At 37.4% G+C, this 14,122-nt stretch overlaps 1 protein-coding gene across 2 annotated transcripts in view; it reads right to left on the bottom strand.

Moving 5' to 3' along the window:
* Window positions 1-3,897: 3,897 nt before the first annotated feature.
* Window positions 3,898-14,122, bottom strand: part of plce1 (phospholipase C, epsilon 1) — an 87,954-nt gene continuing 77,729 nt past the window's right edge. For both annotated transcript variants that reach the window (XM_016557418.1, XM_016557417.1), the window contains 9 exons: window positions 13,245-13,408; window positions 12,904-13,165; window positions 11,590-11,708; window positions 10,633-10,761; window positions 10,146-10,337; window positions 7,445-7,606; window positions 7,146-7,358; window positions 6,000-6,228; window positions 3,898-4,622 (listed from right to left, as the gene is read on the bottom strand). In XM_016557418.1, coding sequence (XP_016412904.1) covers window positions 6,049-6,228; window positions 7,146-7,358; window positions 7,445-7,606; window positions 10,146-10,337; window positions 10,633-10,761; window positions 11,590-11,708; window positions 12,904-13,165; window positions 13,245-13,408 — 1,421 coding nt within the window. In that variant the 3' untranslated portion in view covers window positions 3,898-4,622; window positions 6,000-6,048. The remainder of the gene's footprint in view (window positions 4,623-5,999; window positions 6,229-7,145; window positions 7,359-7,444; window positions 7,607-10,145; window positions 10,338-10,632; window positions 10,762-11,589; window positions 11,709-12,903; window positions 13,166-13,244; window positions 13,409-14,122) is intronic.

Genomic DNA, 14,122 nt, shown 5'->3' with positions numbered 1-14,122 from the left:
CTAAAACAAGAATGCAAACAATAGCATTAATAGTCATTCATTTTAGTTAACATATGCTATGATAATTTGAACAGATTTTTATTCTTATTGTAAAATAATGGAACATTTGGTCATGAATATTGTCTGAAAAGTCATGGAAATGTATTAGTAATAATCAGGGATGCACCGATGTATCAGCCGCCGATATTTATCGGACGATTTTTTATTATTTTAAAGCCATCAGCATATCGGAAATAGCATGAAAAAACCGCCAAGCATTAGGCCTACATTTAAGTGAAAATGAATGGCAGGTAATATGCATCTTTTTATTTGAAACCAGTGTAGAACACTGATTCACACAAGGTCACATCAAGCACCTGCAGTGTTCCTGTGAACGGAGAAAACAGAATAAAACTGTATAGGCTACATAAAAAGGAATATATAGGCCTATACACAAAATATATTTCACTTAAATCATTAACAGATTGACAAAACGAAAGAAAAAAAATTGTGCTGAGTTTCGGATAATTGTAACGCGCTCTGAAGTTCACGGGGAAAAAAACGAGACTGCAGAAAGAAGTTTTCTTTATTTTACAAAAGCTTTTCAGTTTTGAATGATGTTTTGCTTCTATCTGTATGACAAACCAGCGTTGGTATGACCATAAATTATGGAGTAACAGTTGGGAAAACAATGCATTGATCGCATTGGTGCCTCACACGCACATACAACACATTTGTGCTAATTTGACATCGCAGCTTGTTCATTATCAAAATAAAATACAGTTAAAGAAACATAAAAAGCTACACTGCTCAATTTAAATAGTCCGTACAGTCTGTGCCGTTCAGTGTAACCAGCGCCTCACTGAAGGATGATGTTTTACGTCGATACTGCAAATGAAGAACAAAGCCCATAGTTTACATAATAAATAATAGGTTAGCATCCAGATACTTCGCAAATATGGAAACATTTGGATTCGTGCAGAATGAGAGAGGTAGGTTTCAGTTTTGTTTTTAAATTAATTGGTTTTGGTTTGACGCCTATATTTAGCCTAAATACAACTTTAGAGGATTTGTTGTGGAGAGAAGTTACCATTTACCATTATTTTAGCCTACATTATTTCTGAATGTAATAATAAAATGAAAGGTACAGCCTACTAATTTAGGCAGGTTTTTTTCTTCTCAAAATGAATGCTTATAGGAGTAGCGTTTTTTTAATCATTCTGAAACTTTTTTAAATATCTTGAAAAAAAATCTTTAATGTTTTTATTGCGTTGACAGTTTTTTCTTTTGTTTAATACATTTGGTCTTTGGTAAATCTAGTCTGGCTATGACTAAGAGAGATCATTCAAGACTCTCTTCATGATTTATTTTTTATTTTTGAGTAAATTAAACGCTGTACTTTATTACTATTATTATTATTATTATTGGCAAAGAAAACGTTTTTAAAATAATGTTATTAATCGGTATGTTTTCTACTCAAACCGGTTTCACAGAGGAACGCAGGAACAGAAACGTTCAAATACGGATTCTGCTTGGAGTGAACCAATCTTTTTTGTTTTGTTTTTTTCCTCATTTTTAAGCCTTGCTTTATGCAAATTGACCAATATTGGTATCGGAATCCGCGAATAGTTGTTCGTTAAAATCGGTATCGGCCAAAAAAAAAATCCTATTGGTGCATCCCTAGTAAAAATGTGTAGGAACCCTGCATATTGTAAAAAGGGGCATAATAGGTCTCCCTTAAGAAACATTCACTTGAGATGTAGAAATGAAGGCCTGGTTTCACAGACAGGGCTTAGACTAAACCAGGATTAGTCTTAAAAAAACATTACTGGTGTGCATCTTGAGACAAAACAAAGGCACTGATATTTTTTAAGATCAGTCAGTACAAGTTTCTTTCAGTTGAAACGGCTCAGAATTACATTTTAGTCTGGAGGCTTAAGCACAAAGGCACTGATATTTTTTAAGATCAGTCAGTACAAGTTTCTTTCAGTTGAAACGGCTCAGAATTACATTTTAGTCTGGGACTAGGCTTAAGCCTTGTCTGTGAAACCAGGGGTATATCGTGTTTCCTGAGAGACTGAACAAAACGTTCGTTTAAAACAAGACTTCTTCTGTCATTTTGCTTCGCAAGTAAATGTAACTTGATTTAAGGATCTTTAGAGATTTGCACTGGAAATAAGACAAAATTACTGAGGAAGAACATAATGAAGGTCCCTAAATTTACCTGCAGAATCACTGGCCTATTATTGAACATATAATTCACAAATGTCATTAGCTGTTTCCATCCATGTATTTTTACGCTAGTTTTGGGATATTGCATAAGAACACTGGATTGAAACACCATGATGTGAAGAAAATATCAATATGCACATAAATGTATATGCTCAAATGAGGTAGATTTTTTTAATTCTATGTGAAAATGTATGCACAATCTGTTGCCAAAAAAAACGTACGTTGAAAATGTACTTTGAAACATTTTTCATTTAGAAATTGCAACTAAAAATTGCAACCAAGTCTAAGGAAGCTTGTTTCCACCACAAGATAAAAAAAATTGCATTTTGCAACTATCACAACACACACAGCAGGAAACATCCATTTAAGAGCTGAAAAGCTGTTTTGTATACAATAAATGCCCCAAGATACCAGCAGAGTCTTTATTGAGTTTATCATGGGCACTGCCGTTTCACCAAACATGGATTTTTTTTCCAACACTATTTATTGATGAATGCGGTTGATTCAGTGGTTTCAAGTAAACAAATAACCCAATATTGACATCACAATATTGATGATACATTCCTATAGAGCTTTATGTGTGCTGAAAACCATCACTAGTAGAACAGTCAGAAGTTCTTAGATTAATTATCAAATAACAGCATTGTGTCACACTAAACACTTGCTTGTTCGAAACGAAGCGATGGGAAATATACATTGAAGAGATATTAAAGGATATAATGCTGTAGTGGACCACATATAAAATACACTTCAGTGGTGCCTACATTCACTTAAAATATTTAATATCTCTGAAGACAGTGCTAAAAATCTAAATGAGAAAAATACAAACATTATACATGAATACAGTACGAACAGGTTGGAGAAACATTCATGCCCTTACGAATAAATTAATGCAGATTTCATAATTATGTACTCTCGTTCATATGTACACATCTGGAAAAGTACAGCCAACCTGGGCTATAACGTTCAATAAATTATGAAAGATTACACTTCAAGAAAGAAAATGGACCACTTAAAGTTGAAAAAGAAAGGATTCAACTGCTATGCAGTGAGTTTAGAAATCACATGAATATTTTATAGCAAAATTTAATTTAACAAAAAGGGAACTGGCTTTCAATAATTACAGAGGTCATATGGGACATATATCTCAATGTATTGATTCTAAATTAAAATGTTCCAAAACGAGCAGTACAGTGCCAGTGAAGATCTCGAGCTCTCCATAAATGCAAGAAAAAAATATTTTGAAAAAAATATTTGCACTGCAGCTGCAAATGGGGAAAAAAAGTGCAAAAAGAAAGAAAAATATAAAAAATTACGAGCTATAATAAAATGAAGAAATAAATCAATACCATACATAAAAATAAAAAAAAAACATTTAAAAGTGACGTTTCTTCAAATGCTTGTTTTTGTAATACTGTAAACAGATTCGAGGCAGTTTACAGAAAAGTAAATTTTTTTTTTTTGCTGTTGGTCATTAAAATGCAGTGCAGGACGTGTGCAATGAAAGCCATCAAATTAAATTAGCTGCTAAAATATGCAGAACAAATCTGCCTTGCATCTTTCTGTGCACCTTTGCTGTGAACTCGATCGCCATATTTACATTCCTAAAGTTTGGAAGTCAATCATTTTGCTTCTAAAAAACAAACAAAAAAGGATAGCGTTACGGTAACGTGCTGGGAGCGTAAATTTTTTTTTTTTGCTGTTGGTCATTAAAATGCAGTGCAGGACGTGTGCAATGAAAGCCATCAAATTAAATTAGCTGCTAAAATATGCAGAACAAATCTGCCTTGCATCTTTCTGTGCACCTTTGCTGTGAACTCGATCGCCATATTTACATTCATAAAAGTAATCCTAAAGTTTGGAAGTCAATCATTTTGCTTCTAAAAAACAAACAAAAAAGGATAGCGTTACACTAACGTGCTGGGAGCATTATGCTGCTCGATTTCATTTCAGCAAATCCAAAAAAAGGGATGTAAATAAAGTATTAAAATAGCTGGACTTCAAGGTAATGTGCAAAACCACAAATAAAACATGAAATGCATACAGATGCATTCACTTACAGTACTGTTAAAAAAGGAAAAGAAGTATAGGAAGTGAGGAGAAACTGCCTTCATCTGACATCCGGTAACATGCTGAAGTGACTGAAGCGTCCTCCACCCATCAGCAAGCCCAGGTCACGCAGACCATCGTGTTCTGCACGGGACGAGCTCAAGCGGCCGTCAGGCTGCACTGTATCGCACTCACGTGAGAGGAGTGAACACTAGAGGTGCTGCTCTGGGTCTGGACTCACTTATGCAGCTTCCAGTTCCACAGCAGCGGGAGGGTCCAGGGGGACGGGGCAGGGGCCCGATCGCTCTGAGAACCCAAGCGTCCCTCGACCATCCAGGCCTTCAGCCCCATCGACAGAGACCCTGAGAAGAGACACACCATGGGAACACTCACAACGAGCCTGAATTTGATTTCTGACGCAGAGTGAATGTGTTTGGAGGCGTTTCATTACTGTTGAATCTTAATTTTAAAAAGTCGTCAATATTTTTATGACATGGTAACGAGGTTGGTGAGATTTTTTTATGTTTTTTAAACAAGTCTCTTACGCTCAGCAAGGCCGCATTTATTTGATCAAAAATACGGTGACATTGTGAAATATTATTACAATTTAAAATAAGTGTTTTCTGTTTGAATATATTTCAAAATGTAATTAATGATGCAAAGCTGAATTTTCAGCATCATTCCTCCAGGCTTCAGTGTCAGTTGACATGAATCAAAGTGAGGCTGTGAGGAACAGACATGCAGTATTTTCAGATGTTGTACTTAAGCTCCTAAGGTTGTGTCTAATTTTCATAAGCTGCAAGTTTAACAGGCTTATATTCATTTGCAGCAAATTGTATACGGTGTCGACCCTGATTGAGGTCTATTAAATATTACATGCCATTAATCATTTTTTCACTGATAGTAAAGACATGGTGCACTCTTAATTAATAACATTAGTTAATGACAGATAAAGAACAGCAAACATCAACAAGCAGTCACCTCAGCATCTGGGATACCATACAAAATCTAACCTTGACTAAATCATACATAGGAACAGTTCACCCAAAAATGAAAATTTCAATGTTTCTTCATGGGAACAGGTTTAGAATATAGAATTAAATATAGAATATAGAAAAAATTGAATTCCATCACTCACTCACCAATGGATGCTCTGCAGTGAATGGGTGCCGTCAGAATGAGAGTCTAAACAGCTGATAAAAACATCACAATAATCCACAAGTAACCCACACCACTCCAGTCCATCAGTGAACATCCTGTGAAGCCAAAAGCTGCATGTTTGTAAGAAACAAATCCTTCATTGCTTTAACTTTAAACTGGCCAAAATACAAGTCCATAATGTCCAGTGAAAATGTTCATCCCCTTACATCAAGATCCAGCAACATATTTTAGAAATGTTTCGGACTGTTTGGGCTTTTCTTACTGATGAATTTGTTTCTTACAAACACACAGATTTCTCTTTACAACGTGTTAATTGATGGACTGGAGTGGTGTGGGTTATTGTGGATTATTGTGATGTTTTTATCAGCTGTTTGGACTCTCATTCTGACGGCACCCATTCACTGCAGAGGATCCATTAGTGAGCAAGTGATGCAATGCTACATTCACAAAATCAATTGCATAGATTAATACATTTTCATCAAATTTTCATTTTTGGACACCAGTTGAATGTGTCCAAGTAAGCAATCTGTTAGATTTCAGACTGACTATGTAATATGTTGTGTGTTAGTGTCTAGTACCTCGTGAGAGCTCCATGCACTGCACACACACACACTGCAGAGCGCTCCTTCACTCCGAGGCCTCTGGCAGAGGCACCATGCTGGGACATGCAGCCTTCTCTTCCTTACTGTGTGTCGACTCGTGAGCCGCTGAACCGTTCGTGTTCACAGTCAAGCTCCGACTCCGTCCCGTCAGCTTCCGTAACTCACTGGCAAAAGACACGCCCTTACGCTTGTCCTCACGAGCGATCTGAGAGACAGAAAAAATGCTATTAATATAATGAAATCAATCATTAGTTATTACAGTGTGTATATATAAAAATTTACTTCAAATAAAAAAAAAAACGTTGTGACTTTTCCAGGCCTTATAAAAACCATGTCTATAGGAAACATTCTTTTTTATATATTATATTTTTTATCCTAAAATATCCTAAAATCTAAAATCATTTATAATTAAAAAATTTATCAAATTTTATTTTATAAAGATGTATAAATGTCTCTTTTTGAGTGCAATCTACACAAAAAAAAATGCCCTTTATCAACAATAATCTACAATGACAGGAAATTTGATGGAAATTAACGAAAGAAAAAAACCCAGTAAACTACGATTCGAAAATGGGGAGTCAATGTCAATGTTTTAGACAAAAATAAAAATAAATAAGGATGCAATAAATTGATCATAAATACATTTGTTACAAAAAATGTACATTTAAAATAAATGTTGTCCCTATTCATTCAAAAAAATCATGTCTTGCGGCTAAAAAGAAATTCCACAAAAATATTTATCAGCACAACTGTTTTCAACTTTGCTAATAATCAGAAATGTTTCTTGAGCAGCAAATCAGTATATTAGAATGATTTCTGAAGATCATGTGACACTGAAGACTGGAGGAATGATGCTGAAAATTCAGCTTTGATCACAGGAATAAATTACATTGTACATTTTTTTCACATAGAAAACAGTTCTTTTAAGTTGTAGTAATATTTCACTATTACTATTAATATTTCAATATTACTGTGTTCACTGTATATTCGATCAAATAAATGCAGCCTTGGCAGATTTTGGAAAAAAAAAAAAAAAGTTTCAATGATAGTGTTACTTCAGTTTGGGGATAAATATGCATAAGTAATGTATTCTTTTCAGATCTCACATGAATAAGTGTTTACCTGCTCCTTGAGTTTGAGGATGAACTTCCCAGCTCCCTTCCAGCGGCTCTGAGCCTGGAACACACACTCGTGGTCCTGCAGCACACGCTGGCACGGTTTAGCCGAGGAGGATTTCTTTCCAGCCGCGTCTTTAGTGACCTCCTCCATCAGGACGTAGTCACATGGGTTAGGGTTGCTCAGGATGCTCAGAGAGTACTTGGCTTTGCTCAGAGTCTACAACAGACCACAGCGGCTTAGATTTTCTGATATTACCATGACAGGGATGAGATCTGTGAGTGAAGCTGCGGTGATCTTCTGACCTGCTGGATGATGTCCTGGGCGGTGCTGTAACGCGGGGCTTTGATGACCGTGTGAGGCTGCTCAGGAGAAACATCATGAACCTGCACGAGGAACATGTCGTCCTCTCCGCTGCTCACCTCCTCCACCCCCTCCATCACTGTGTTCTTCTCACTGATGTTCTGCTATCAGCCAGCAGGGGGAGCAACAGATCAAGAATTAGATGGTGGATGAATAAACAAAAGTAATGGGTGTGGATCTTTTATGAAGCCTGTATGAGTCACTGTTATTATGTTGTCCAAAGATATTGGAAATCATTCTGGGTTATTTTGGGGTCCGTTTTAATCCGTTTGTGTCAAGTCGCTGGGTGCTTCTGATATAAAACTTGGAATATCTCATCATAAACTGACAGATTCTTCACATTTTCAACAACAAAACATTTTTTTTTCTTGGGAACACTTTTAATTGGTAACCAGTTAACAGTTTTTAGTTTACTTTCCATCTTGTCAGCCTTTATATCCTATTAACAATCAAGTCGTTTACGCAAAAACTGTTTTCGACATAAAATAATAAATGTGTCGTGAGCAGCAAATCTGCATATTAGAATGATTTCTGAAGGATCATGTGACACTGAAGACTGGAGTAATGATGCATTGCATCACAGGAATAAATTACATTTTAAAATATATTAAATAGTTCATTTAAATAGTAAAAAGAATTCACAAAATGACTGTTTTTACTGCATTTCTATTATCAAATAAATGCAGCCTTGGTGAGCATAAGAGGCTTCTGCGATCTTACCAACCCAAAACTTTTCAGTGGTTCTTTATTCCTCTTTCAAAAGTTATAAAATCGAAAAGGTACTGCATAACAGGACTGACCCTTAGAAATGGAATGAAATTAAAGCAAGCACAAACCTCTTCCTTGGTTTTCAGGTATATTCTGCCCACATATCCTTCCTCCGGCTGCCAGCTGTGAGTAACTCTCAGGAGCCGCTCGTCATTCGCTAGGGGGCGCTGCTGAGGCGCTTTCTTCGACTCGCTCTTCTCCTTGCACAGAGGCATTTTCTCCTCCATCAGGAAGTAGTTGAAGGAGGTAGTCGGAAACAACTGGCAAGAAAGAGACGCGTGTTTATGTGCTGAGGAATGAAGAAAATGTGAAGCACTGCTTGTTCCTAACGAGAGAACGGATGACAATCATTCTCCACGAGGAGGACTTCCAGGGTTAATCCGAAACATCATTTCAGAACTCATAAAAACAACTTCTCAAGAATTCCAAGAGAACTCCGAACACACAGAGTGCTTCCACTGCTTCATCTACAGTAGTTGCACCCTGTGCTTTGGTTCATTGCACTTGACAGTGTTCTGGTCTAAACTGGCTCGGTTCTGTTGCGTTGACACTTACAGAGTCCAGGAGCTGCTTGGCCGTGGTGTATTCATTAACGCAGATTACGGTGAAGGGTTCGGGGCCTGGAACTCCATGCACTGTCACTTTGTGCTGCTGGGCGGCGCGTCTTTCCTCCGTGCTGAACAGCTGAGAGAACAACAAAACGACAACAGAGTTCACTTTTTTTCTGTGAATAAACAAAAGAGCAGGTTATTAATAATGTTTCAGAGCTATTAAACAACTCTGAACTAAATAAAATGATTCAATCAAACTGTTTACAGTCAGGAGTGTCATGCACCTATTGTATTTTTGCAACAACACCAGCAAGAGAAGAAACACTTTACACAAGTATAACAGAGTTAAACTACAACTGCCACAGTAATTTAGACAAAAACGCTGTTGTTTTTAATAATCTTTAACATGCAAATACACTGAAAAATTATATACTGGAGTACATTTTACAAGAAAATACTATTTCAGTCTTTATACTTCAAAACACGTTTAATTGTTACTTGCTGTTTCTTTTGAATTATTTGTGACATTTACCAGCAATTTCTGAAAGAAAATAGTCTCAAAGCCATTTTTCCAGTGTACAGATGGATCCAAACATTAATTTTCCCCTGGAACTGTTTTCACTCAGTATTTTTCCAGTTTGAATGGGCATGGCACTTCTGTATACAGTAGCCGTCTATGCCTTTATGATTTCCTGTTTTTAATGAAACTACGCTGCACTGGGACGACAGGGACCGAGGGACAGGAATGCAGCACATTCCAGAGTTTTAAAAACATCAGAAATATTCGCACAATGTTTTCTCAAACATGCTGGCCACTCCCCTGTGTGACTGTAAGGCACATACAGAGGAATCATGAATGTAAACACTTTGATTTCTGCTGTCTAGTTCCACTAGTACTACATGTAACACAAATATCTGCCTAAGATCCAGACAGCTGTGTGGTTTATGAATGCGGTCTCACCACAGACGCAGGCACTGGTCCTCCGGTGGGGCTCTCCTCTGTCATATTAGAATGATTTCTGAAGGATCATGTGACACTGAAGACTGGAGTAATGATGCATTGCATCACAGGAATAAATTACATTTTAAAATATATTAAATAGTTCATTTAAATAGTAAAAAGAATTCACAAAATGACTGTTTTTACTGCATTTCTATTATCAAATAAATGCAGCCTTGGTGAGCATAAGAGGCTTCTGCGATCTTACCAACCCAAAACTTTTCAGTGGTTCTTTATTCCTCTTTCAAAAGTTATAAAATCGAAAAGGTACTGCATAACAGGACTGACCCTTAGAAATGGAATGAAATTAAAGCAAGCACAAACCTCTTCCTTGGTTTTCAGGTATATTCTGCCCACATATCCTTCCTCCGGCTGCCAGCTGTGAGTAACTCTCAGGAGCCGCTCGTCATTCGCTAGGGGGCGCTGCTGAGGCGCTTTCTTCGACTCGCTCTTCTCCTTGCACAGAGGCATTTTCTCCTCCATCAGGAAGTAGTTGAAGGAGGTAGTCGGAAACAACTGGCAAGAAAGAGACGCGTGTTTATGTGCTGAGGAATGAAGAAAATGTGAAGCACTGCTTGTTCCTAACGAGAGAACGGATGACAATCATTCTCCACGAGGAGGACTTCCAGGGTTAATCCGAAACATCATTTCAGAACTCATAAAAACAACTTCTCAAGAATTCCAAGAGAACTCCGAACACACAGAGTGCTTCCACTGCTTCATCTACAGTAGTTGCACCCTGTGCTTTGGTTCATTGCACTTGACAGTGTTCTGGTCTAAACTGGCTCGGTTCTGTTGCGTTGACACTTACAGAGTCCAGGAGCTGCTTGGCCGTGGTGTATTCATTAACGCAGATTACGGTGAAGGGTTCGGGGCCTGGAACTCCATGCACTGTCACTTTGTGCTGCTGGGCGGCGCGTCTTTCCTCCGTGCTGAACAGCTGAGAGAACAACAAAACGACAACAGAGTTCACTTTTTTTCTGTGAATAAACAAAAGAGCAGGTTATTAATAATGTTTCAGAGCTATTAAACAACTCTGAACTAAATAAAATGATTCAATCAAACTGTTTACAGTCAGGAGTGTCATGCACCTATTGTATTTTTGCAACAACACCAGCAAGAGAAGAAACACTTTACACAAGTATAACCTACAACTGCTACAACTGCCACAGTAATTTAGACAAAAACGCTGTTGTTTTTAATAATCTTTAACATGCAAAAAATTATAAAAATTATATACTGGAGTACATTTTACAAGAAAATACTATTTCAGTCTTTATACTTCAAAACACGTTTAATTGTTACTTGCTGTTTCTTTTGAATTATTTGTGACATTTACCAGCAATTTCTGAAAGAAAATAGTCTCAAAGCCATTTTTCCAGTGTACAGATGGATCCAAACATTAATTTTCCCCTGGAACTGTTTTCACTCAGTATTTTTCCAGTTTGAATGGGCATGGCACTTCTGTATACAGTAGCCGTCTATGCCTTTATGATTTCCTGTTTTTAATGAAACTACGCTGCACTGGGACGACAGGGACCGAGGGACAGGAATGCAGCACATTCCAGAGTTTTAAAAACATCAGAAATATTCGCACAATGTTTTCTCAAACATGCTGGCCACTCCCCTGTGTGACTGTAAGGCACATACAGAGGAATCATGAATGTAAACACTTTGATTTCTGCTGTCTAGTTCCACTAGTACTACATGTAACACAAATATCTGCCTGAGATCCAGACAGCTGTGTGGTTTATGAATGCGGTCTCACCACAGACGCAGGCACTGGTCCTCCGGTGGGGCTCTCTTCTGTCCTGCGGCTGAAGATGAACAGACTAGAGATCTCCAGAGACTCGTTGTGCAGGTTCCTCAGCTGCAGGTGTCTGTAGCCTGGAATAATTCACAGAAACCAAACAAAATATCAGACAATGTTTTACTCATCAATTAAATTAAGAAACAGGGGGGGAAAAAATTAAATACAGTAAATGATCAAGTGGAGTAATCTGAAGGCACAAATGATCATCCAACAATTGTTGACAGACAACAGACAGTAAAAAAATGAACAAAAAATTTAAATATTTTATAATATGTGACCCTGGACCACAAAACCAGTGATAAGGGTCAATGTTTTGAAATCAAGATTTATACATCATCTTAAGCTTTCCATTGATGTATGGTTTGTTAGGATAGGACAATATTTGGCCGAGATATAACTATTTGAAAATCTGGAATCTGAGGGTGCAAAAAAAATCTAAATATTGAGAAAATCACCTTTAAAGTTGTCCAAATTAAGTTCTTAGCAATGCATATTACAAATCAAAAATTACGTTTTGATAGATTTACGGTAAGAAATTTACAAAATATCTTCATGTGACATGATCTTTACTTTATTATCCTAATGATTTTTGGCATAAAAAAAATTATAATAATTTTGACCCATACAATGTTTTTTTTGGCTATTGCTACAAATATACCCCAGCGACTTAAGACTGCTTTTGTGCTCCAGGGTCACATATAATGTATATATACACTTAAGTCTCTTATGCTCACCAATACAGTAAAAACGCTAATACAGTGAAATAGTATTACAGCATAAAACAACTGTTTTTACAGTATAAAATTACTATTGTAATATATTTTAAAGTTTAATTTCTTCCTGTGATGTAAAGCTGAATTTTCAGCATCATTACTCCAGTCTTCAGTGTCACATGATCCTTCAGAAACCACAATCTGCTGATTTGCTGCTCAAGAAACATTTCTGATTATTATCAACGCTGAAAACAGTTGTGCTACTTAATATTTAAGCAGAAACATTTAGAAATATATTCAAATAGAAAACATTTCTTTTAAATTATAATATTACAATATTACTGTTTTTATTGCTTCTGATCAAATAAATGCAGCCTTCATGAGCATAAGAGACGTCTTTCAAAAACCGTTTTAAAAAATCTATAGGTGACCTCCAACTTTTGAACGGTAGGCTAGTGTACAGTATGTAAAATGTAGATTCTGAAGATCATCTATAAAGCATGCTGCAGTGATAGATCAATAATCAGTCCAGAAGCAATCACACAATGCTCTTTACCTGGTTTGAGGGTTTTGAGGGGCAGTATCCGCTGAGCGGTGACCTGTGAGCTGTTGTTCTCCACGACAGCGATGCGCAGAAATGCCATATCCTCGAAGTGCACGTGGAACTGGAAGTGCTCGTTCCACATGGGATTGAGTGTGTTGCGGTGAATGGGCTTGGTGCGGAAATGGCAGCTGTCTGCCGGCATGCCCAACACCTCCACTTCCACACAGGGACTGCCGCTTGAGTTCCCCGGACACACATTCTGTCCCGACACAATCTGTGCACACAATAATTAATTCATGTCTGTTAGATTAGCTAAGAGTAGTTATAACGCTAAACAAATGTGGGATACTTACAGTGAGAGTGTAGAGCGTGGGGGTCATGTTCTCTAGGTCTCGATCCAGAGGGTAAAATTGCTGATAGAGAGGGCAGCTTCGTTCCCACAGGACCGGAGGCTTCAGCACATAACCACAGTGACCATTAGCCTCGAACAGAGCTGCGTTCAGCTGCATGGGCAGGTCTAGAGGAGAAAATACCAGCCACATCCAATTAGTTTCTCACAAAATTGACTGAATTCTTGAAATGTGACCCTGGACCACAAAACCAGCCATAAGGGTAAATTTTTTGACATTGAGATTTATAAATCATCTGAAAGCTGAATAAATAAGTTTTCCATTGATGCATGGTTTGTTAGGCATATGACCATATTTGGCCGAGATACAACTATTTGAAAATCTGGACTCTGAGGGTGCAAAAAAAATCTAAATATTGAGAAAATCGCCTTTAGAGTTGTCGGAAAATGAAAAGTTGCGATTTGAGAGTATAGTTCCTAGCCATATCAGCCAAGAAAATTGCAACTTTTCATTTTCCGTCGGTCTTAGTACACGATGTAACTACAGAAGAGTCTAGTTTTAAATAGGAAAAATATAGAAACTCTTTGGTCATTTTTGAGCGAGATGCTAACGGTCTAATCAGATTCAATGATCTATGCTAAGCTACAGCTAAAAGTGCTACCGCCAGACCCGGAGATCGGCTGAATGGATTTGAAAACGGTAAAACTCAACTGTTTAACTCTAGGGGAGTTGGAAAATGAGCCTATTTTCAAAAATAGCGGAGTGTTCCTTTAACGACGACAGCGAACAAGAGGCAGAATGTGAGCACTGTGTGTTCAGGCGCTGCCGTTTTCAGCGCCGTCAAAATAAAAGTCCCGCCACGAACGCATCGGCCTAACAGA

Source organism: Sinocyclocheilus rhinocerous, unplaced genomic scaffold (genome assembly GCF_001515625.1).
Source record: "Sinocyclocheilus rhinocerous isolate Xijiao unplaced genomic scaffold, SAMN03320098_v1.1 scaffold2572, whole genome shotgun sequence".
NCBI classification, from domain to species: Eukaryota; Metazoa; Chordata; class Actinopteri; order Cypriniformes; family Cyprinidae; genus Sinocyclocheilus; species Sinocyclocheilus rhinocerous.
This window is presented reverse-complemented; position numbering and strand designations above follow the sequence as displayed.